The sequence below is a fragment of the Urocitellus parryii genome, chromosome 5, assembly GCF_045843805.1.
Source record: "Urocitellus parryii isolate mUroPar1 chromosome 5, mUroPar1.hap1, whole genome shotgun sequence".
NCBI classification, from domain to species: domain Eukaryota; kingdom Metazoa; phylum Chordata; class Mammalia; order Rodentia; family Sciuridae; genus Urocitellus; species Urocitellus parryii.
This window is the reverse complement of record NC_135535.1, coordinates 40,050,215-40,076,768: the sequence shown is the minus strand read 5'-3', so window position 1 is coordinate 40,076,768 and position 26,554 is coordinate 40,050,215. Positions and strand designations below refer to the sequence as shown.

The 26,554-nt window shown below is 34.1% G+C and overlaps 1 protein-coding gene across 3 annotated transcripts in view; it reads left to right on the top strand.

Annotated features, from left to right (window-relative positions):
* The window catches only part of Nav3 (neuron navigator 3), a 349,764-nt gene that overhangs the window by 91,183 nt on the left and 232,027 nt on the right, over positions 1–26,554 (top strand). For all 3 annotated transcript variants that reach the window (XM_026396971.2, XM_026396970.2, XM_026396969.2), the window contains exons 2-3: positions 18,371–18,488; positions 19,101–19,153. In XM_026396971.2, the coding sequence (XP_026252756.2) occupies positions 18,371–18,488; positions 19,101–19,153 (171 nt within the window). The remainder of the gene's footprint in view (positions 1–18,370; positions 18,489–19,100; positions 19,154–26,554) is intronic.

Here is a 26,554-nt window from a genome sequence, read left to right as displayed (position 1 = left end):
AACGGACCAAGTTTCCTCAGCAAGAATTGTGAATGCAGGTCAATGATTTGTATAAATGCAACAGGAATATTGGAAATTGATTTCATCCCTCTGTTGGAGTCATAATTAAATTCTTCTGCCTAGGGGAGTTCTGTGAAGGGCCTTTGGCTACAAGAAGAATGTCTCTGTAATTTAAATTAACACCAGCTGCTGTAGCAAACTCCTGGATTTCCGTGGTTCTGCATGATAGATGCTGGTTTCTCACTCTCACAGTACAAGGTGTTTCTTGGTTGTGGAGTTCAGATGCTTTGTTTTGTACAGTCACTCAAGAGCTCAGACCAATGGAAGCACACATGTTCTTTGGTGGTTTCTTTGTTCCACCTAGATATGTCCTTCTGGTTAGCCTATGGTCAAAAGGATTGATAATAGAGTATGGGTTATTTTTTTATGGGTCATGCTTGAAAGTTCAACTCATTTCAGTTTATAGACCATTGGTAAGAACTAGTCCATATTTCCCCAACCTCAATGTAAGAGAGAAGAGCTTGCAATGAAGCTTCTGTGTGGGAAACTGCTCTGCTATGGAAGGAAAACAGAACACAAATTTTGCCTAGCAGCAGCTAAACCTTAATAAGTCTCTGACAAGTGGTGGGGTAGGAGGACTTTACTCCTCTGGCAACTGGAAGTGTGTCCCTATTTGGTGTCAACTCCCCATAAAATTGGAATTATATGATCTTCCATTTTCTAAATATGTAGCTGAGGTTTAATCCTCCTTGGAATATATTAGGTAATACATCAGATATGGACAGAGAAGAAAATCAAGATAAGGAGAGTCTACAGAAATAAATTATTTTCTGTGTCTCATTCATGCAATTAAAAAATTTTAAAAAATAATCTCAATATCAACATGTGGTAGTTTGAAACAATTTTTAATTGGAATTATGTTATTTTAGGAGAATATGTTTTAAAATCTACTTCATAAGTACCATATTCCATTCATTATTATAATGATGTCTTATATTCTATAATACATTCTGTTATTGCAGATGTTTTATATTATAGTAATCCTGTGAGATAGGGTCGATAAGGATATGATCCCTGCATTAAAGAGAAGGAAAATCAAGACCAAGTAGTAAGTGGTGGGACTGGGAAAGGAGCCCAGCATTTCTGACTCCAGGCTCCATACTTTCCACTTCTGAAACTCTCCAAAAATTAAATTTTACTTTTTTAGGGGTTTGTGGGAATAGGGGAGGGTAAGGGACTGGGGAGAAAATACATCAAATTAGATCACCTTCGCTGCCTTGTGAGAATATTTGCTTCTTGTATCTTCCATGTTGAAAGAATGTTTTAGACAGCTGCACGTATTTCTTGAGGAATATCTTTTATCACAGGAATAGGTTCATAAGGAAACAGACTCTAAAATTTGGTCTGGAGGCTTGAATGTGAAATATTGGCTGCTTGAGAATCTTTGATTTCCATTTATTACTTTGTATTTGTATATAAACACAGTATGAAATCATATAGTGAGCATTCTGTCTATTGATTTTTTTTTCTCCATTTTACTGAACAATAAAGTCCAATATTTTTTAAGGGATTGAAATAGAATCATTAGCAGTATAGCAGTGTGACACATTTAACAAGAAAGCATTTCAGGATGAAATTTGGAGGTTTATAAAGTGGCTGTTAATGTGATGACTTTTAAAGTCTTGATTCTTGCTTGTGGTCATGTGGTTGTCTCATTATTTGAGCAGTTTTCCTTTGCAGTATGGACAACACAGTAGCAGCCACTGTTGCCTGACAGTCTTGCAGTTATGAGGATCTAGCCCCTACCCGTGGTGATTTGCAGGTATAACTTGTCACTAGAGAGAAACCACTTGCAAGAAGTCACTATGTTGTGTAGGGTTGGAATAAAAATCAGATCCATCAGGGAGCCCTTAGCACATAGCAAATTAGATGGCAAATCTCACCATGTGTGATACATAAATATATATATATATATATATATATATATATATATATATATATATTATTTTATAATTTATTAAATATTTAAAATGTCTAGTATTTATGAAATAGGATGTCTTCAAAAGGGGATCAAAATCTTCTAAATAATCTTAGTTTTGCTTAGATCTCATTTAACAAGAAGGAAAGAAAAATGTCAAGAAAATGCATCTTTTAATATTTTTCCTATTAGTTTCACCACTGCTGCTTATTAACAACTGGTAGGTAGGTGCATTAGTACCCATGGGGTGCTCTGTTTTTATATCTGCTTACATTTCACTATGGTTTTTAGCACAGCATGTAGTAGGTTCTCTCTTAGTTCCCAACTCCCTTGTTTTTATCCTAAGTGAATGTAAACTGACCATTGATCACCTCTAAATAGATAGATGGAGGGATGGATAGATAGATAGATAGATAGATAGATAGATAGATAGATAGATAGATAAAAAGATCTGTATCTTGAGGCAACTTTGAGACAGAGCTCTTCCTTTATTAACAATTTAAAGGATTCAAAGCATAGGAATGGATGATGTACAAAAAGCATTTGCACTCAGTATGTTATGGGCTTGCTGTGCTTTTCTTGGTAGCAAGAGAAGCTTAGGAGGAAAGGGAAATATTATATAAGCAGGAGTCTTTTGTTACTTTTCACTTATATTGAAAATACATTCACTTTATGTCCAAAGACAGTTTCAACTGTTAAAATCCAATCTCTTATTTTGTGAATAGCATTCCTCCATGCCAGTGGTTCTTAAATATAAGCACATATCAGAATCATCCCGAGGGCTTATTGAAACTCAGTTTCCTGGCCCCACCCTCCTCATCTCAGTCAGTATTATCTGGCTGAGCCAGATTTTAGATAATCTATATCAATAACAACTACATAGGTGACTCATAGCATTGGTTCAGGGACCACATTTTGAGAACCACTGGTCTACGCTAAATGTTTTCATCAGTTTTTCACTGTTAAATGTTGCAACCTGTGTGGAAATACTCAGGTCAGAAGCCTGGAAATTTTGAACTGTCAAGATTTAAAAACACTTATTCTCTTCTAACTTTTTGTTTGGTTAACATTTTCTTACACATATTCTCTGGCATACCATACAGTCATTGGAGGATAGTTTACTAATTTTACCTTCTACCTATTTATTTGCATATTTGTATCAACTTAGACAAAAAAGGATAAAAGAACCTCTAGTGTTTGTCACTTTATTTTCCTAAGAGTGGTGAGAACTGCAAGTTTCCTAAACTTTTTGTGTGTGTGTGTGTAAAAATATTCTTTGGTACTGTTCAGCATGCAGATTTTAGTGCACATCATCACCTGCATTACTAGACTTTTGCTGGCCATCAGGGTGGATTCTCCTAGGGCTCTCTGTAAGGGCCAGATATTGTAGGATTCAAATAAAGGAAACTTTTCCTCATATTTTGAGATGGATGTCAGATGTAATGGGAGTAATTGTAGGAGACTGGAGGTAAAGAAGGCTCATAAATGAAATATTTCCTTTTGTATGGGTTAAGAGCGCAAATGTTGAGCCAGAAATTTTGGCTTGTATGCATCGCTTAATACAGTAAACTTGCAAAAATACATCAGCTCTTTGCTTCAGGATCATCTTTAAAATGGAATAGTGATACCTTCTTCTTAGGCAACTTTGAGGATTCAGTCAGTTAGCCCAAATAAAATATTTTAAAACAGTGCTTTACTCTAACCACTATTATAAGTAGACACTACATCTTGGAGAAGGAATGTTAGCAGCTCTTTTTTTATCATGCTGCCGGTAGCAGTGGAAATGCAATAGGATTTAAGTGAAATAAAATATAAATTACTACCACAGTTATGTGGTCAAATTATAATATCCAAGTCCTTTTTCAAAAATTTACAAAATGTCATGTTCTTTGTAGGAGGAAAGATCATTAATCAGACCCCATGCACGTAAGACAAGGGTAGATGGCTCTTCATTATGTATTCGATTTCTGCCAGATGCTTTGATCGATTGTCCACACTGACCATGAAATTGCCCAGGATGATTGTAATCCTTTAGGTTAGAGGAGAAAATGCTGACTAAGGTGCCATTTGAAATATCACGGAGGATTAGAGAGCAACACATACACTCCCAAGGAATGCTGAGGAGTCTTCACAAGATCCTAGAGGGAAATGAGTGCCACTGGGTGAGCAGGATGGAGGAAAGTCAAGAGAATCATTGCAGAGAACACCCAGGAAGCTCTCAAAATTGGCTAGCCTGTCTCCTGCTCCTTCCTCAAGGACAAACTATGGAACTGATCCTCTTCTGTGCTGCCCGCAGGGTCAAGCACGGCTCTTCTCAGTATGTGCTGTCTGGCTTGACCTGGTTATGGATCACAGCGTTCGTGTCTGGCCTCAGTTATTTTCTCTATAAAGAAATCAAATGAAAAAAAAATTCAGCACACGCTATAGTTAGCCTAGTAAAACCTATCCCTTCTTTTCCTCTCAGTTTACCATAGTGTCTATTTCTGTTAATCTAAAAATTTCCTATCTCCATTATGAAAATAGAGAGATGGTCCTAGATTCCAAGCTGATGAACTGTGGCTACAAATTTGAAAAGATAAATGTAGTCGTCACTAAAAATATCAACATAACGTCCGTTCCAGTAAAATTTGAACCTCGAATTAAAGGATGTATTTGATGTCTGCATACCAAGAAGTGTCACAGGGATGAGTGGAGTTGGGTGCCTGAGTTCAGGACGTTGATGTTGATGGTCTTTGTTTCATCTGGCTTTATGCTCAAAATAAGAATAGTATGCCAAGGTGTGTTTCTCTTCTCAGGAAGTAAATAATTTTCTAAGAACTTAAACAGTTAAATGTAGTAATGATGGAAAGTAATCTTTGTGTATGCCAATGTATTTATTTTTTAAGACTGGCGATCTTTCACATGAATGTATTGTTAGTAATATATGTGACATGCTCCAGATTTGTAATATATTGATGACAGTGGAATTTTAATCTTTACAGAAAAAACAAGCCTTAAAAAAATAAGAAAATGTATGTATTTCTTTCAAACCTAAAAATGAAGACATTTTTAGAGTTCTCTCGTATTAGCCTCTGGAAGCCGCCACATTGCCCAGCTCTGGGTGTGTTGTGTGGATTGACTACATGTTAACAACCCCAGGAGCTTTAAGCCAGGCTCTTTAGAGTGTCTGCTAAGTGGCAGACACAGTTATCTATTTAACTCAAGCCAGACCATTTGATTTCTCCATCTTAAACCAAGTGTGTCTTACTCTTAAGTGCCCCCGATTCTGTTTCCTTATCATGCCTCTTCTGTATCCCCACATCTTTGGTTTAAGGCTTCATCATTTCTTATCCACATTCTCAATAGTTTAATTTTAAAAGAATAATTTTAATTGTTACCAGGCAATAACCATTAAAGTGTCAAAAGTCTTCCAGCTAACTAAGTGAGCGGTTGTCTGCTCTTTTACCTGCATCTCTTCTCCAATAAAAGAAAAACTGATTTCTACTCATTTAAGAGTTTCCAATGACATTTATGTCCACTTTTCCAAGAAATATGCTATAATGTACTAGTTTATTAAAAGAGAGGCCATCTGTTAACTTTTTAAGATGTTGTACGTGGTTCAATCTGTTCTACTCTCCACCTCCCTGCCTCACCCTCAGTGTATTTTAATTTTCAGTTAAATCCATATTAATTGTGGTCACTATTGTCATATAAATATTATTTATTGTCAGATCAAGTACTGTCCTGTGATTACAGTCCCTTTCTTGAGCAAAGTTTGTTGTTTCTTTGCCTAGAACAAATAATCATTGCCTCAATTTTTATTTGGACAATTTATTTTCACTATCTGTATTTTTCCAGTTTCCAATAACTCTATAATATACATAGAAGTAAGATTTCCTTCATTATTTAAATTGTCAGATTATATATCAGTTCTAGTATTTCCTTCTTATAAACAACCTACCATCATTTCTCTGTTCAATATGAATAAAGTGTTCTCTGTCTACCACATAAGAGATAGACTAGCCTTCTACTGGTTATTGGCTTGGAAATATATTTGCCTTCCTCTTATATTTGAGCAATTGTTTGTTTGAGTCCATTATTTTTACATCTTATAGCTTCCTAATAAGGGGTATATGGGAAGTAAATATTTCATCTATGATATTTTTGTATGAAATATCCTTATTTTACTATCCTATTATTTGATAGTTTCCTTAGGCATACAAGTTAAGATTGAAAGTCACTCTCTTCCAGAATTTTGGAGGAGTTTTATCTATGTCTTGAAATTCCAATGGAGCTGTAGAGATTTTTTGATGTCATTGCAATTTCTAGTCCTTTGAAGTTAATTTTGATTTGCTTCTTTGTGCCCCCACCTCTGGAAGCTTTTAGGATAGTTTTTTTTTTTTTTGCCTCCAATTTTCATTATTGATTTTTATCTTCTTGACTGTACTGACCATTTTGGTAATTTTCTCCAATACTTCAGATTTTAAAAATTCATATTTCTCTGATATTTGACTTACTGGATCCATTCCCTAATATGCCTACCTATTTTGTCTTATTATCTAACTAAAGCATTTTGGTCTACTTTCTTGTAAATGTTCTCGGTTTAATCTCCCAAACTTTTAATTTTAAAGTTAGCTGTTATATTTTTACTGTGCAAAACTTCTTATTCTGTAGATCTTCAAATATATCTGTATATATGTGTACATTTTTATATATGTGTGTGGAGGTGTACATATGTATTTTTCTTCTGATGAATATAATATCTCCTTTCTAGCTTAGGTTGTTAATTATAATTTCCATGAAGTTCTCTTCTTCTCCTGTCTTTTTCTCTGTTTTTATTCTGACATATTTTTAGTCTGTCCATTTTGCTATCTGTATTTTATGCCAGAGAATTTCCTCAAATGTCTGGTAACCTGGAACTCTCTGTGCATCAAGTATGAGACAATAAGAAACCATTTGGAAGTTGTTTGTATGTGATTGTGGGTGTGTGGTGGGGTGCACACAATTTTAGGGTCTTCTGTGGTTCCTTATAGACCCTTCATTGTCCTGTTGGTCAATTTACTGGGTGGCCAAGAAGACTAATATCTGTTGATCTTGGAAATGATTATTGTTGTCAAAGAACTATTTTCTAATCTTCTGATCAGAGTGATAGTGAGGGGTGTAGCATTCTGTATTCCTCAAGGAGAAAGTACCTAAAGAGTAAGTCAGTTGCTAGAGTGTCAACATTAGTATATGTAATTTTATTTAATCCTTCTAATTTAATTCCCAGGCTATCACACTTCTGGCTGCTGCCTGGTAACCCAACTTTGGATTTCCCCTAGAATCTTGATGGGATGAGGGGAGGCAGGTAATACATAAATCTTGAATCCGACTCATGCCGTCTTCCTATTGATCTGATGTGCACACTTCCTGAACTGTTCAGAGCTCTGTGGGTAAACATGTTCATATTCCTTGACCTCTCTCTCTCTCTCTCTCTCTCTCTCTCTCTCTCTCTCTCTCTCTCTCTCCAAGCTCCTGTGGGTGTCATCTTCCTGTGCTTCTCTGGTCCCTGTTGTGCATGATTCTTTCATCAGTTTTCCATGTCTGTATATTATGGTCATGAAAGATAGAATTTGAGCTTTGGCTTTTGTTTTTTGTGTCCTAAGGACAATTTTATAAACAATACAGGAATAGAAAATATTTATTTCACCATCTAGAACATGGAAGCCTTGTCAAGTCATCTCCCTGTATTCAGTCTTTCTTTGCTCTAAACTATCCTTCATAACTACATCTGACGTAGAGTTTAGAAACACCAGTTAGCAAGGCTGTTATTTGTTGTTGTTCTTCTAAGACATACATGACAGTAGAGTGAATTTTGACATATATATGTATGTATATATATAGTGTAACTTATTCTAATTAGGATCCCATTCTTATGGTTGTACATGATGGGAAGTTACACTGGTCATGTATTCACATATAAGGATAAGAAAGTTATGTCCGATTCATTCCACTGTCTTTTCTATTCCCATTCCCCTTCCTTCCCTTTGTTCCCCTTTGTCTAATCCAATGAACTTCTGTTCTTCCCCTCCCTTGTTGTGAGTTAGCATCTACATATCAGAGAGAACATTCGGTCTTTGGTTTTTTGAGATAGGCTTATTTCACTTAGTATGATATTCTCCATTTCTATTCATTTACTGGCGGATGCCACAATTTATTCTTTTTTATGGTTCAGTAATATTCCATTGTGTATATATATCACATTTTCTTTATCCATTCATGTGTGGTAGGGTACCTAGATTGTTATTTTTATCTCTCCTACATAAAAATAAACTTTCACTTAAAGTCTTAATACAGGCTTCTTAATTTTACATGTGATTCCTCTTTACCTAACCTATATCTGATTCCTATTGTCTTCTTTCTAATCTTTCCATCCTCTGGCAAAATAGAACTATTCTTTTTTTAAATATTTACTTATTTTTTAGTTGTAGTTTGACATAATACCTTTATTTATTTATTTTTATGTGGTGCTTAGGATCAAACCCAGGGCCTCACACACGCTAGGCAAGCACTTTACCACTGAGCCACAACCCCATTCCCTAAATATTCTTATTCTCTGAATTCACTGTGCTATATTCCATACCTCTACACCTTTATAGGTTCCATCATCCTTGTATCTCATGCAGAATGCTTTCCTTGTTCAAGAATACTTTATTTATTCATTCATTCATTTATTTTATAGCATTTCTCAATCTTCAGTTGTTATATATCTTTCATAGTTGTCTTTTTCTTTCTTTGACATTTTTCAAAACCCAATTCTCTCTTAAAATGGAATGAATTGGTCTCCCAAGGAATCTTTTTTCTGAAGTTAAGTGAGAACTATTATGTGATTTTTTTTTAGAGGAATTACATGATCAGATTTGCATTTTAAAGCAATCACTAGCTGTAGTGTATAGGAAAGTTTAATGCTCAGCCTGCCTGAACTTAGAGATTGTTTCTAGGACTGTTAGAGTAATTTGAGTGAGAGATGATGAGAAGTTCAACTAGGGCAATTACAGCAGTAATGGAGCACAAGAGTCAAGAGGTATGAAGCAGACAGAATTAACCGAACTGGGTCAGAACAAAGGTGATAATAAGGAAAAATGTAAAAGAAAATTATTAGGCATTATTTCATGTTCATTCAAGAATTTACCTACCTTCATGTTCCATCTACTGAGTTTTCCATGATTGTTGATGCATTAACATTCACTTTGAAGCAACTCTCAAACATAAATTTTTTTACAAAAAACTTCATGAAAAAGATCAACATTAACTTTGGAATGAAAATTAAGAAATAAACTAGCCATGTTGAACTATTTATTTGGTGAATATATTACTTATATTGTGTCAATATCAATGTTATCAAAGTTTTAATGAAACTGGTTCATATTTATAACACAATACACTCACTGAGAGATTTCTAGAAGCCATTTTTAGTTCTTATATAGTGAAATACCTGGAATTTGGTACTCATTGTAAAAAGTAGTACATTTAGCTCCACTTTGGTGGCTGTAAGTCCAAACTACATGGGGCCCGCTCTGGTGAGGGCCCTCCCAGCTGTGTCACCTCATGGCAGATGGCTTCAGAACCATGGGAATACATGCAATAGGAAAAGGTTACCTTGCCAAAGAGGAAGGCAGAGAGACTAGGGAGTGGCCGGCTCATTCTTTTATATCAATCCTCACAAGAACTAACTCAGGTATCCAGGGAGAACCATGTTATTAATACCTCTCCATACATCCCATGATTGGAAGGCCTCCAGTAGGCCTTGCTTCTTAGAGGATCCCACTTCCACACGATGATACTAAGGAACAAGGCGAACCCTTGGGCCACAAGCCACACCCAAACCATAGCAGTCTACAAGAGTCACGGGAATTAACTCTGTGACTCTCTTGGTCCTCTCAGCCCTGTAATTGCAACTGGAAATGAAGCCTGTGATCAACTTATCAAACTGGTGAAGAACAGCGTGTATCATGTCTTAATCCTACACTGACTTTTCCAACCTTCTTTATTGGATAGTGCCTACAATTCTTTTATTTTAGAGTCATAAAACTCAGTGCACCAAAGTACAGTTTTTAAGATTGTTCACCTCTCAAGCCACATTTTTTGCACAATAGGAAAAAAAAAAAAAAGCACATTTCCTTATGCGAAATAAACTTCTGGTTTAAAGCTCAGTCTTTGAGGAAAAGGCTCACTCAGTTCTAGATTCTTCCCTTTCACTTGTGCAGCTTTTCTCCCTGAGCTGATAGATAAGGATCAACCAGTGGGATTGACTTCAGTTATCAGAAACTCTCCCCACATCTTCTAGCCATGTCTACTTCCTGTGTCAGGTGCGTTCACCCTACCTGTTCTGAGTTCAAATGCAGTAGGATCTCTACTTTCTCTCAAACAATTTTAGATTATTTCAGAGGATTAGACACAAAAATGGATGCTTTCCTAGACGGTTGTGGGAGATGTGCTTTGTGATTCTCTGTTCATGTCCAAAAGCTATTATGAAATGCAGCCCAGAGAAGAGGTATGTTAGGCCTTTTCTTGGGACCTGTGTTTCTTTCGAATTCTGTTCCCAGTATTTATTTTCCTCTTGTGGGAAAAATACCTATGTAACTGGTCACTCTACCTTAAGTTGCCATTTATGATTTCCCTGTGTGTGCTTGGTCTTTTGCTGCTTTCTGAGATGTAAAAGTCCCATTATTGTCATTGAAATTCTGGGTTCACTCCTACCTATTAGGATGACTGTTGTGAAAAAGATAGAAGATAACAAGTGTTAGTGCTGATGTAGAGAAAAGGGAACACGTGTACACTGTTGGTAGAAATGTACATTAGTACAGCCATTATTGAAAACATTGTGGAGGTTCCTCAAAACAATTAAAAATAAAGTTATTTTATGATTTCACCTCTGGGTAGTTACCCAAAAGATTTGAAATAAGCATTATGCAGCACTATTAATAATGACCCAGTTATGAAATCAATCTAAATGCCCATTAGATGATGAATGGATAAAAAAACACACAGGGTATATATAAATTAGAAAATACTATTAATCCTTAAAAAGGAAAGAAATTATGTCATTTACAACAATGGGGATAGAATTGGAGAACATTGTGTTAAGTGAAATTTGTCAGGCAAAGAAATACAAACATTGTGTGTTCTCATGTATAGATGGAATTCAAAACAGTAAACTCACAGAAATAGAGAATAGAGTGGTAATTACCAGAGGCAGGAGACAGAGAAACTTGGGAGATGATGGTCAAAGACTACAAAACTTCAGTTAGAAAGAAAAAATAAGTACAATGATGCACACCTGTAATCCCAGGAATTTGGGAGGCAGGAGGACTGCAAGTTTGAGGCCAGCCTCAGCAACTTAAAAATACCCTATCTCAAAATAAAAACAGATCAAAACAAAACTAAAAATGAAGGTCAGGAATGTATTTTAGTGGTAGAGCACCACTAGATTCAATCCTTAGTACCAAAAAAAGAACAAAAAAAAAAGAAGAAAAATCTTTTTTTTTAACATTTATTGTATAGCATTATTAATACAATTAATAGTGTATAGTACATTGGAAAATAGCTAAGTATGTTTCAAAGTTTTCTTATCACAAAATGATGAGTATTTGAGGTGATGTGTAAATTAACTTTAATTATGCCCCATTGTTATAGATCATAACATTGCTTAGTACCCTGTAAATATATAACTGTAATTTTCTAGTTTATAGTAAAATTAAATTTAAAAAGAGAAAGCTTTTTTTTTTTTCCCCCACATGATTTCTGTCTGCTGTCAGTTAGAAGACCCTGTATGGCTTTGCAAAGGCAATAGATTGAATGTCACAGGGAGAAGTACTCTCAGGAATGTGATGCATTGCTGGAATTTTCGGGAAAAGAAATATATAAAATAATGCAGGGTTAAAGCCAGCTCAGCTTGTGTTTAAAAATCTTCTGATTAGACTTATATATATTTTCAAGTCAGGTTACAAATTAGTGTCTTTCTAGTCAAATAAATTCTTGAGCGAATAGCTTGTGCTTTCTGTATTATTTCTCTCCATTTCATTGATTATTTATCACTTATTAAAGTTAAATCATTGTATCTCAGTGTAGCTATAATTTGCATTTCTCTAACTGGTGAAGATATTGAACATTTGATCATATTTTTGTTGACCATTCATATTTCTTCTTCCTGAAGTGTCTGTTCAATTCCATTGCTCATTTATTGATTGTTTAGTTTTATGGTGTTAAGTTTTTTGAGGTCTTTCTAAATCCTAGAGATTAATGCTCTATCTGATGTGCAGGTGGCAAAGATTTTCTCCCATTCTGAAGGTTCTCTCTTCACATTCTTGATTGTTTCCTTTGCTGTGAAGAGCTTTTGAGGTTGATATCATCCCATTCATTGGTTTTTGATTTTAATTATTGGACTTCAGGAGTCTTGTGGAGCATGTTGGTTCCTAAGCCAACAGGATGGAAAGTTGGGCCTGAAAGAACAAACAAGGCTCTTAGTCAGAGAAAATGCCCGTTTATTGAGGAACAGCTCTGCATATTTATAGAGCCGGGGGTGGTTTGACAATTATGACAGTTTAATGGTTGAACTGTTTGACAGTTGGCATAGGGTGCTTTCTGATTGGTGGGTAAGAATCATGTGAGCCAGCAGGGCTACTCTGATTGGTAGGTAAGGATCATGTGAATCAGCAGGGCTAGTCTGATTGGTGGGTAAGGATCATGTGAGCCAGCAGGGCTCACCATTGGACAGCTCTTCTCGGGAGAAAGGGAAGTTAGTCTTTGGAGCCGGGTTGACTCCCAACAGGGCCTATATTTTCTTCTAGTAGGCACAGGGTCTCTGGTCTAAGGCCTAGGTCCTTGATCTACTTACAGTTGAGTTTTGTGCTGCATGAGAGATAAGTGTTAAATTTCATTCTGCTACATCTGGCTTTCCTGTTTTCTTCAACAGCACCATTTGTTGAAGAGGCTATCTTTTCTCCAATGTATGTTTATGGTGCCTTTGGGTTCATTTCTGTGTCTTCCATTCTGTTCCATTTGTCTTTTTGTCTGTTTTGATGCCAGTACAACCACAAGAATGGGATCCTAATTAGAATAAGTTATACCCCATGTATGTTTAATATGTCAAAATATACTCTATGTCATATATACCTCCAAAGAACAAATTTTTAAATTTTTTTTAAATGAAATCATTGTACCACATTGACACATGCACCTTAGAGTCATGTATGGAATAACAAATGATTATAATTATTTTTATATGACTTGAGTGGTAGGTTACTCATAAAATGCTCATCAAATACTAAATAATTATTAAAACATTTAGGAGCTGTTTGCTATGAGAAAGGCTGTATGTTACATCATCAGTAGTAAAAAATAAATCAATACCAACTGATATTTAGGACTCTATGGAGAATCAAAGTCTACCTTCTGCTATTGTTTTGCAGTGAGTTTCACTGCACAAAAGCAATATGGTGCTGTATGTTATCATCTTCTGTTTGCCATCTCATTTTATATGAGAAATGAGCTTTGTAAAATCAATATTGTAAGGGCACACAACTATGCTCAGAAGTCATTACTACTTGCAGCAATTTTTCTTGATTAATTAGGTTCATTATATTTGGAGAGATAGCTAAGTTTAAGGATTCAACAATGGTAATGGCTCACATTAAAATTAAACTTCTCATTAAAATTAATGTGCGTATATTTCAAATTAAAGCAATGGACTAGTAATAATATTTTAACATTTAACAAATGTATATCAAGTTAAAGGCCCGATTCCTAAGTTTGAATTCATTCAATCCTCACAATAATCCCACTTAGAGATAAGAATATTATTGCCATTTAATAGATGAGGAAACTGACATTGAATGAAAACAGATGTTTAGTCAATATCCACTGGGGTATTAAATGGCACTGACATTTAGTGATAATGAATGTTCCCCCAAAGAATGCACGCCATTGTGTAATAGGCCCTAAATTTCATATTGAGTAATATAATATGTAAAATATGCTGTAGTACCTTTGATTTTTATTATTTTGTTATTTTTAATTAGTATAAATGAATTATAATATATACAGTTGTACTAAAATTTCTAAGTAGCCCTTTAGTAAATGTAATTTCATTAATTCTCTTAATTTTTCTGATATATATATGCTATTATTGAGATGAAATTCATGTTTATAACATTACATTTAATCAAAATTTTTGAAGAAAATTGCTTTAGATATTTGAAGCTTTGATCAAAACACAGATAAATAAAATCCCAAATGACCCACTTACAGAAATTATGGAACATTGAGTGGTATTCATTTAATATTATTTCCAATGATACCCATTCTTTATTTAAAATTTATAGTTATTTCATAGCATAATTTTACAAAATATATGATCACACTCTTTATAATTCATTCAACTGAGGCTAAGAGGTTAAATACTCAAGATTTGTGTGTGTTTGTGTGTGTGTGTGTGTGTGTGTGTATGTGTGTGTGTTAATTAACCAAGGACAACTTTTTAGTTCAAAACTCCAAACAGAACATAATTTCACTATTATTTTTATTCATGTGAACAACTGATTCTAAATAAAGTTGACAAGGTTGTTTATACTCTATTTTATCAGAGCACTACAGAAATTTTACTAATGAATTTTAAATACATTAATATACCAGGCTTCCTATGCTTTAATACTGTCTCCTTAAAGATATACTCCACTGGGCTGGGGATGTGGCTCAAGCGGTAGCATGCTCGCCTGGCATACCCCCAGTGCTGGGTTCGATCCTCAGCACCACATAAAAATAAAGATGTTGTGTCCACTGAAAATTAAAAAAAATAAATATTAAAAAATTCTCTCTCTCTCTTTAAAAAAAAAAGATATACTCCACTTTGTCCACTCTTTTATTTATCTTACATACATAAAATCTAAGAAGAAAGCAAAATATAAATGTGAGTATGTATGTATGTAATATTTTAAAAGAAAGAGCATGTTTATGTGTTGCTTTGTAATCATTTCATATTTTACTTCCAGATTATAACATCCCCTTGAATGACACTAGTTTCCCTTTTCTCTGATTTCATTGAACAATGGCAAGTTTCTTTTACTTCTAGAAGATGCATGTGTTTATTAAAAAATAATTAAATTTTAAAAGTGTATGAGACTTTTTAAGTAGAAATTTTCTTTCAATTAATTTACTTAGTCATTGATTTCTCTCATTGCAACCAAAGTTAGAATTATACTCTATTAAGAGATGCTGGACAAGTTAAAGCCTTTAAGCTTGGGATTGGAAGAAATCCTGGAAGAAGTAAAAAGTGATTTTTGCATTAAATCAGAAGCTTCCCTGATAAGATTTTCAAGCCAACTAGCTGGCTTTCCATCTGTTTTCTACCTGTTTTAGGAGATATTTGGATAAAGGCTAAGGAACCATTGACATACACTTAGAGAATGAAAGTATTCTTGTTTATATTATCAATGAATTCCACTCTGTGTTATTTAAATAAGTATTTTCCCCATAATTGAATGCCTTCATTAAACAAAATCTATGCAACATAGAGGTGGTGTCTCAATAGAGAGGTTCCAGGACTGGATGAGAACATGGCCGCCTCAGACTTACATAGATTCTCCTGAGTTCAGATGGCCCGACAGATCTGTGCCCCCTGTGAACTGGAAGATAAAAGGAGTCAGGGATAAGAGTAGTTCCAGAAGAAAACAAAATCAAACAAACAACAACAAAAAAAAAAAAAACCCCAATTTCCTCATTCTATTTCCAGTCTTCTAATTATTTATACACTGTGAAACAAAAACTTTCACAAGTATCTGTTGGAAAGCTATCATAGAAAAATAAAGATAAATGCCAAGATGCTGGAAATGATGGCAGGGATTTCTTCTTAGGATTAACCCTGTGACATATGCTTTACAGGCACTGTCTTATTTAGTCCTCACATAATGATGTAATGTATTATTATCATCCTGAAATAGAGATGAGAAATCAAAAGTTATAAAGGCTAAATAACTTGCCTGAGGTCCCAGCAGTAGTAAATGGTCTGATGGGCTTCAGAGCCAGCTCCATCTGACTCCACAACTCATTCTGCTCATCCTTATGCTTCTTTTAACATTAAGCCATAGCACTTGTGGCTCCTGCCTATGGAGAAACTGGCACGATTGAAGTGTGATTGAACCCAAAGTTTATAGTAGAAAGGCAAAGAATTCTCTCTCTTTAATGATGTGTAGATGCACATCATCAAATGAATATTTGAAGTTCTGAACAGTATAAAACCTTACACACACACACACACACACACACACACACACAGCACTATACAACCATACAAATATACCATAGTCTTAGTTAAGGAAAATGACCACCAAATAAAGAGCATTTAACTGTAAACCATGAGTTTATGTTCTAAGTTGGGAGACAATCATACAAGAAATTTTCTTTACACTTTAATGTATTCAATTTAGAGATCATGGATATGTCCTATATATTATCATGTAAATGGGTGCATCCAGTTATTCACATCTTTCTGGAAATTTAGCCATTCCTAGATATGCATTAGAAGACACTCTGTTTTCTAAAGCAAATGCTTTCTTTTTTCTGTTGTAATTTTAGGATGTTTTTACCTAGGATCTATTTTTTTAAAAATTTCACAATCCCAATTCTAGGTTTTGGTCTTATAAAAATGCTAGCATATGAATAGGCAATACACACACATGTATATATATCCACACATGTGTATATATGCATACAACATATATATGATAGATTGGATAGATACAGATAAGTATGGCTGTCTCTTACAACTTATATGTAAGAAAGGCATATTTAAACAAATTAGATGTTTTTCAACAGGAGATTGTTTAATGTATCATGTAATATCAAAAATAGTGAAATCAATATATATGAATGGGTTTTAGAAGAACCATTAAAACATTATTACATAAAAAATTGAAATTGCAAGATGATACTATATGTACAATTTGAGTCATATCTAGTTAAAAATTCCATTGTGTGTTGGGGAAGGGGGTGATCTGGGTGTATGTTTACATACTGTGCTATAGGATGGTAAGTTATGGTGTAGACATACCAATTCTAGAACTCTTTATGCCAAATTATTCACAAGTGGACAGGGGCTTCAAGTTGTAGGAAAACTTTCACTTTTAAGTTCTATACATCTGAGTTATTTATTTCTTGCAAAATTATCTATTATAAATTAAAAAATAATAATAGTTTGCATAATTTGCTTGGCACTCCTTGTTCATGAATATGACAATTCATCTTTTCAGTACAATTTGTCTTAGCTTTAGGCATAAAGTCACAGAGTTTATGGTCTGTCTTACATTCTTTTGCCCCTCTGCCTTTCCATATTTTATACTCTCTGTGAAGAATCCCTTACCTTCACTTCTCATGGTCGGGTTCCCAGATCTAATTCCAGTGCTTCTATTAACATTTTATGTGTATATTTCTTATTTATTTTCCCTCCTCCATTCTCATTTCAGATTTTTCATTTTTGTTACATCACATCCTGGTCTGCCTTGTACTAAACTAAAATATCCATATGAGCCATGCATGAAATTGAAATATCTTCATGCTTATTTCTTTCTTCTATGGTTATGTTATCATTATATTGCATTAATAGGTAAAAATTAGTAACAATTATTTTTGTGAAATGTTTGAACAGTTTCAGCTTTTCCTTATATCCTGATCTGTTGCTGAAGAGTCACCTCCAATCTATGTCAAATTGCCAGCCTTGTGGCTTGCAATCTGCTTCTCAGTTCTATATTGTAATTTATGTATTATAACTACATTGGCTGCCTATGTTCTCTAATATAAACACATTTCAAGAGGCTTAAATGAGAGATGACAGTCCAAACAAAGTATCTTAGACAGGAAGGCATTTGTAATTATTTTATAAAACGATGCCAAAATATTGTCACATACAGTATCTCATATGACAAATTCAATAAAGTCTCAGAGAAAAACACAAAACTTTATAAAGTTCCTCTGTAAATCAGTCCAGGTGGCTTCCTTTTACATTGACAGGCAGGATTATTTTCAAAAGGATAGGAGAAGGAGAGAGAGAGAGAGAGAGAGAGAGAGAGAGAGAGAGAGAAACCCAAACTGATCTGCTATAGAAGTTTCCTCGGTAGTCATCCAGGAAGGGGAGTTTTGCTCTGTCACAAGTGACTAGTCCCTGATTTTGAAAGCGTGAATCATCCTCTTTGAAACAAGAGATAAGTGGGGGAAAGAACTGTTTCAAAATTATTTTACAACTATTTCCTTTTGAGCTATGACTTCTTAAACTGGAATGTGATCCAGAATAGCTTCCCTTTGGATCCAACATTTGTCTTAAGAATTTTTATTGTCTCTCTTTTCCCTCTCCCATCTCACTTCTTCCCTCCCTCTGTTCATCAGATTTACACTGACTGGGCCAACCACTACCTAGCAAAATCAGGCCACAAGCGGCTGATCAAGGATTTGCAACAGGACATCGCAGATGGAGTACTGCTAGCAGAAATCATCCAAATCATTGGTAAGACCTGCCCTCTGAGAGGAAGCATGAGAGTCTCTGCTCTCAACCCCTTTGGTAAATTACAGTTTAAGTAGAATGCATAGCGAATTGTTCCATGTGTCTTGGAGATGAATGTGGCTCTCCCCTGATTTAATTAAACATGTTTATGTGAGGATGTTTGAGAAGGACGGTTTGGCCATACTTTTCAATAGCTAGAATTGTATCTTTACATACACGGAATTGTCAGAAATGAATGCTTCATTAAGCCATATGTCTCCCATGTGTGCATTTCTTTATCGGGAGCAACTCATACATTCTGAGATTCCTTGAAACTGTATCTTGATCCAGCAGGGACAATTGTGAAAGGTTTCATGTCAGCAGTCATTTGGCACAAGTGAAAGAATTAGCAGCAACTTCCTTCTCACTCATTTTTTTTTCCCCTTGATTTGTGCATGTGGAATTGGTGGCTGCTAACAAGTGTGTCCTATTGTACTTGGCTTGGGAGATCGAGTAAATTTAGCAGCAACATTTTTTGCTTATTTCTTTTTAAATCTCTTTTTTTTTTCTGTTTTACTTCATTGCTTAAGCATGTTGTCCTTTTTTTCTCTCTTTCATTTTATTTCTTGGCTTTAGCAAATGAAAAAGTTGAAGATATCAATGGATGTCCTAGAAGTCAGTCTCAGATGGTAAGAATCATATTTATTCTCAATATATAATGCTTATCATCATTTCCAGAATTAACTACATTTGTAAATGGGTTAGAAATTTCTTGGCATGCCCTCCTGCTTGTTGAAGAAACCATTTGATCACACTCTGTCATATGCATGAGAGTCTCTGGATTTCTATGGATACAGTTTATGCATATGATAACATGAGTACAATTAAATAACTCTGAATCCTGTGTGACATATTTCCAGGTGTTTTTAGATCCTTGACTTTTGTCATTCTGATGTTCTGGATAATTTAATTCTGGTCACTGTTCTTTATGGTTTTAAATTTCAGTTCCAATTTTAAGTGTTACCTTTTTATCTCAACAACTATTTTTGAGAACAGTATTTGCCATGTGCATTTTAAAAATATATGAATAGTATTTATTTTGTTCATAAAGAAATCCAATGAAGCACATGGGCTGTTTGACACTATTTAAATATTTCTGAAGCCATTGCTGTTTTAAGTTTGCTGAGCAGTGACTGGTTTTGAAATATGATTCACAGCGTGTTCCAGAAAGCCCTCAAACTGGAGGTCTGTCTGTCCCCCAGCTATCTCTTACTTTCACCACCTAGTAAAGTTTCAAGTTTTATAATAAAATCATAGACTGATAAACTGCTGGGATAAAAATCACTTTTATAATTAAATAGCCACAACTTAATTTTATAGGACAACCTAAAACACAAATGCCTTAAGTGAAGTTTTATCATGTAGATATCATCATGAATGATAGCCACACTCCACAAAATGAGGCTTCTTTTTAGCACAGAATAGACACTTACAATGGACTTAATAAATTCTTAATTGTCAGATACTTGGAAGAATGAAAAAACAAACAAACTTGTGAACTTTTAAAATCTGCTGACCTGCATTACTTAATGTCAGAAAACTGAAATCCAAAATAATAAAAGGGATTTATTTTTAAGGAATGAGTAATTAGCTTGTCTCTTTCTCTCAAAGAAGCACTCCAAAGGCCTATAAAGATGTCATGAAATCTCTCTCGCTGTTATGAAACCATCACTATAAAAGAAAGGTTCTCAATAAAATATTTCAGTTTTAAGGAAATTTCCTGATCCGATTACTCTGGTCACAAACATAACTCTGAAAATTAATTGAAGTTGTTTTCTGAAGTTTTACTGAGAGCAAGCCGAGATAGAATATATTTAGACCCTACTAACTCATAGCTATGTTATGTTGGAAAAACATGTAACCTCTTTGAACCTTGACTTTCTCATCTGCAAAATAAGCCTTAATTAGAATGTGGTAATAAAATATGTATATGAACATTATTATTAATTAAGCTGAAAAAAATGCAGAGTAGCATTACCATAAACTATAAAGAGCAACATGCATTGAATGACACCTGTTAAAATATTTTTAGGGCTTTATATTGAAAAGCTCTATAGTCCCAGAAAATCATATATTGTTTTTTAATCCTAACACTCATTGGTTTTGCTTTTAATATTCAAACCAAAAGACGAGTTCCATACTACAAGATAGTTAAATCTAGTAACTCTTACCTACTCTGCTGTCATTCCCATTTGATTATGAATACAGAGAACCAATAATTGAGTAAGTTTGTACTCTATGACAGAAAAAAATCAGACTCAAAAGCTAGTGATTATAGATAGATATAGTCCTTAGATATTTGTCTGAAGCATCTATAGCTAGAGATTCAACAAATATGTGAAAGTATTTTCATTAGTATAAGACTTTGTGAATTTTTTATATTTTTTTACTTCTTGTTAGCTCTAACATACCATGTAATTTCTAGGATGATAGATATTTCTATCTTAATAGTCAAGCTTAAAAAAAAAATAGAAAAAGAAAGACCGAAGTCTCAGAAATTGCAAATGCTATGAAAAAAGTGTTTTTCCCCAGACAAAAATTATTAGTCAGAATCATATTAAATTTTGAATAAGAATGACTCAAATCTTCCTTTTCTTCTTATGTTTGAATTTTGAATCTGAAATTGGCATAGCCACAGTGTGTTGGTTCAGAATGTAAAAGAAACAAATGCAACTTTTTGATTGAAGTATTTTTTCCTCTGTTCTTCAGAATTTGCAGTGGTACTATGTTATTAATGAATGGAATTGCTCCACTGTGAGGGAGACAAGAAAGTAAAGAGAATTATGGTAGCATGACTAGGCTTATGAATTTCATTTCTACTCCAAACAGGATGTCGACTTTTATTGCACAACATCAGGAGGTTCTGCATTAGTAACAATGAGTTCTGTCCTTGTTCATACACCTACTTTTATCATATCTTCTTCTTTTTGTGACATTGATTGCTCTTTGTGTTTAATAACAAAAAGTAAGGTAAAACTAAGTCACTGTATTTGGTAGTCATAGATTGTCTTTAAGTTTCAAACTTGATGATATTTAATGAATCATTTTAATCTTTGATTAATATGTTTTCTTGTGAGGCATGAATGTATATTACATTAACGAATTCTCCTAGCAGTTAACTAAATCACACTTAGCTAAAGTTTATCCAGCACCTAAAGTACTAGGTATAGGGACACTTGAAAGAACTACATATGAAGATCAGAGGTGCAGTAGATAATAACAGTACTACAGTTGCACAGGCAAGAAAAAGACTGAGCAGAGAGTGAACTTAGTGTGTTCCAGATGCGGGCAGATAGATGCCCTGTGGTTTGAGCATAGTCAGAGCTGTTTGAAGGGGAGGATGAAAGCATGATGATGTTGGGCCCAAATAAGGAGTTTGCATGGTGTTCTAACTTAGTTGAGTAACCTCGAAGATTTTTGAAGCTGGGCTGTGGCATCATTTGATGAAAATATATATTTTTTTAATCACCCTATTTTTTCTGGGATTTTTTGCCAAATGAATGTAGAGGATCATCCACTTGTTTTTAAACAGGGAGTTTTAAAAAGCCCCCAATGTTGTGGTATAAATGAGTAAGTAATTACCATTAAGTAAGGTCAGTATTGTCATTGGAGAAAACAGCCTAAAATGTGAAAGGAGGAAGATGATACATTAATATTTTGACATGGAGAGTAAGTAGGAGGTGATTTTAGGCAATAGACCTATATTTCTAAATGTCTGAGAAAAGCTTTGGTTGAACTCTACTTAGAGTACATAGTTAATAGTTAAAGCCATGGGCAAGGATGAGACCTTGCAGGAAGTCTGTGTGAAGTCAACAGTGAAAAAAGCTAAGGGTCTTATAATGAGGATAGCAACATTTATGTGGCAGACAGATGTGTAGGAATCAGGAGGGAGAAAGAGCCATAAGAATGTGAGACCATCATTAAGCAAGTGGATCACAGACATGTGTTATTAATCCTTTGAGTAAATACAACAGTTGCAGCTATGGTACTTGCACTAGCCCAGAGAGGTAGAAAGAAGTGAGATGAGCTAAACATGACAGATGCTGTCAAATCCTACCTAGCCATCTAGTTGGTATGCTGGAATGAGAAAGTTAGTATTGGTAATTGTACAGGCACGGGTGATGTGAATGTGAGAATGTGACGATCTTTCTGTAGAGTGATAGAGTGTTAACAAGTAAATAAGAGATGCTGATATCTATAGAGTTATAAATAATTTTTCTAGGAGTGCCCTGTTGAAGAGAAGAAAAATTATATATAGTTCAAGAGAAAGGCTGTGTTGAGGGTAGTTTTTATAAGGAAGGAAGCAAGCAAGAAGAAAGCAGTAAACAGGCAGATTGGGTCCAGGGGAGTGGGGTGATAAGTGATGATGTGAAATCCTAAAGGAAATCATGGAGGAGGAAATTTCAAAGTCCACATAGGAGATCCACTATCAGGAAAGAATGGGGAGACATATTCCTTTGTGATGTGTCATAAGGGAATATGATTAGGTTAAGATGTGGGTATTTGAAATAGATTAAACAGAAATTGAAGGAGTTAAAATCAATGTGTAATGACTTCAGAATAGATACTACGAATGTATGCTCTATGTGTTTCTCTAATGGTGTCATTATAATAAAGAAAATTCAACAAGTATGTTATTATATATAGTACCTAATATTAAATAAATTTACACATATATACATATATCTTACTCTTTCAAATAACATGATATAAAAGTCACATATTTAAGAAAAATATGAATTTTAACCAATTTATTATTAGTATTATTTTTATTCAATGAATCCCAGTGTCAAAGTCATGGTTATTATTTTTTTTATATAATGATAAACTCCTACAAACTAAGGGCTGTTTTTAAAAAAAAAAATAGCACTTAGTTTGTAGGAGCTTATCAAACACTATATTTACCCTTATTTGAAGATGAAGCTGCTAATACAGATGACACCTGTTGAGTAATTTCTAGGTGGGTGGTATCAGGATTCAAAATATATGCTGCATGCCATAACTTTGATGCACTTAGATGAGGAAATAAATTAGTAAACTATTAATACCAGTAATGTCTGGAATGGCCTGCAGATTAAAAATAGAGAAAAAAATGCCCAACATTTATTTGAAATGCAGAGGCACAAGTGCAAGATTCTTAGACAAAAATGTTAGACATGTAAGAGAAAGGTTGTTTTGAAAACAAGTTTTTATTTATTTTAAAATAGACCATTATATTTAAGGATCCATACAAATGCTCAGGGGAATTAGGACAGTCGATTGTGTGAAATGAAATGGTTGTGTGAAATGGTTGCAAAGACTTCGATTAAACAGCACAACTAAGGATCTAGCAAAGGCACTGGCTCACAGCTTGCCCTTCCTTTGTCTTCACCCTAGTAGCCCAAGTGTTTATCAGCCATGACCTTCCACCTTATTTTTGATCATGTCATATATGTTATTGTATGAAATTTGCTGATTGTGAGGATCTTTGGAACAGCCATTCATCATACTCTTTTCATTCCTAGAAGAGAGAAAAGTACAGTCCAGTCTTTCCTCCCTGTCTCATTTTGTGTACCACAGGATTATGGCTTCAGAATAAATACTGTTATAGGTTTTACAGACATCTTTATTCCATTTCTATAGTTAGGATTATCTGGAAGGTGAAACTCTTCTTGATAGTAAGTGTCCCATACTTTTCCTTCAAACTCTTACCAGCCATTGCTTGTAATTCTTGCTCCTTCAAAGGATTATTTTAGGAAAGAAAAGAAGATGAGGTTTTTTAACCACACAGGGATGAGATAAAAATTGGAATGCTCTTAGAAATTTAATAAAATCTTATAAATGGCACACTGAAGGATTCTGGCCTTATGACTCACAGGAATAGAATACTGCCAAGGTTAGTCCATTCACGTGATCCCCTGCCATTTTTTAAGCAGTTCCATGGCTAGAAAAAGAATACTTCATAAAGACCAGTGTTTTGCTACAAGTGTAACTCTAAAGAAATTTTAAATGAAAATTACTACTTTGCAGTTTCCTTAACGATTTCATTATTTTCACAGAGGCTCAAAATTCAGAAGAATGCGTAAAACTACTAGTTTTAGAGACCAATAATTTAATTTGTAAGAATATCCCCCTGATGATTTTTAAAACTGTGTCCCTAGAAATCGCTCTGTATAAAGTTCAAATGAAGTAACTGAAATTCTATGGAGGTCTTGAGGAGCAGTATACTGTGTTGAAAGGACAATGGTCACTGGAGTTCTGACAAGGAATTCAGCAATGCTTATTAGGGCCTCTGCTCATTTCTGCAGTGATGAAACTGGAATGAATACCAAAGCCCATTGACATTCTAATCTGCTATGTTGGTTTTAAAAAATACCAAAGTTCATGATTTTCTCTTCATTATTTTATTTTATAACATATTAGAGTTTGCCATCTTTACAGATTTTAAAACTGCTCTCATTGTAAGTTTAGAAAGTTATTTTGCTAAAAATGTTTTGTTTAACTTACAAAAAAAATATAACATAGAAATTGTCTTATTGTGTGTGAGAATTATTTGGTCTGCCATTCAGAAATTAAATAATAGTTTAAAACACAGCAGTTCTTTGTCGTATTATCTTTATGTTATAAAATAAATAGTTTAAGTATTCATACAAGAATATATGTCTATTTGAATTGGTTTCTGTCATTAATAGTTTCAATAGAAATTAGAATTAAATAATTTAATTTGGTTTGGATTCCAGATTTTTCATTTCTTTTTTGAGACTGATGTAATTTTTTAAATTTTGTTGGGGAAATTTCTAAGGTTTTAAGTGCATATATGTAACCATTGTAAAATATAATTAAAATTTTTACTACATATTTGAATATTAATCACATTTTTCCTTTTTTTCACTTAAAATGCTAAAATATACTTTCTACTCATAGACACAGAAACATTCCCAGCCACTAAGCTTGCCACAGCCGTTAGGTCATCAGAGACCCCAATCTCAGACGTTCTCCCATTCTTTGTCAATGCTCTCCACATGTATCAACATGCATTCACCATTATAATATAATTCAGAATAGTTTCATTAATTTTAAAATCCTATGTGCTCCAGCTATTCATCCTTCCTAGTTACTCTATGGTTTTGCCCTTTTTAGAGTGATATATATTTAGAGTCATATAGTATGTGGCCTTTTCAGATTTGAATCTTTCACTTAGTAATATGCATTTAATATCCCTCCATGTTTTTTCATAGCTTGAAAGCTCATTTTGTTTTAGTGCTGAATACTAATTCACTGTCTTAAGGTACCACAGATTACTTATCTTTTCACCATCTAAAGGACTTCTTAGTTAATTCCAAGTTTTAATAGTTCTGAAGAAAGTTGATATTAACACCCATGTGCAGATTTTTGTATGAACGTAAGCTTTTAACTTCTTTGTTTAATCTGAAGGAATGCAATTGCTGGATTGAGTGTAAATGTTTGTTTAGTGTATTAAGAAACAACAAAACTATCTTTCATATGACTATACAATTTTGCATTTCCATCAACAATGAACAAGAGTTCTCTCATTCTACACATTCTGGTCAGCACTGGGTGTTGTAATAGTTCTGGATTTTGGTCTTTCTAATACGTGTACAGTGGTTTTCATTTGAAATTTCCTGATGACACATGATATGGAACATCTTTTCATATGCTTATTCGTCATTAGTATATCTTCTTCAGGGAGGCATTTCTTCTGGTCTTTGGCTCCAGTTTTTAATCACTCTGTTTTCTCATTGTTGCATTTTCAGAGTTCTTTACATATTTTGGATAGCAGATCTTTTGAAAACATTTTTTCCCCATTCTGTGGCTTATTTCCTAAACATTGTCTTTTCACAGAGCTTTAGTTTTTTAGTTTAGATGAAGTCTGGCTTATTATTAATTTCTCAGATCTGGCTTTCGTGTTGTATCTTAAAAGCCAACGTAATTTAGATTTCCGTCATGTGTCATCTCATTGACATTTTATGTTTTTGTGCTTTATATTTAGACTTATGATCCATTTTAAATGAATATTTTGAGAAAGGTCT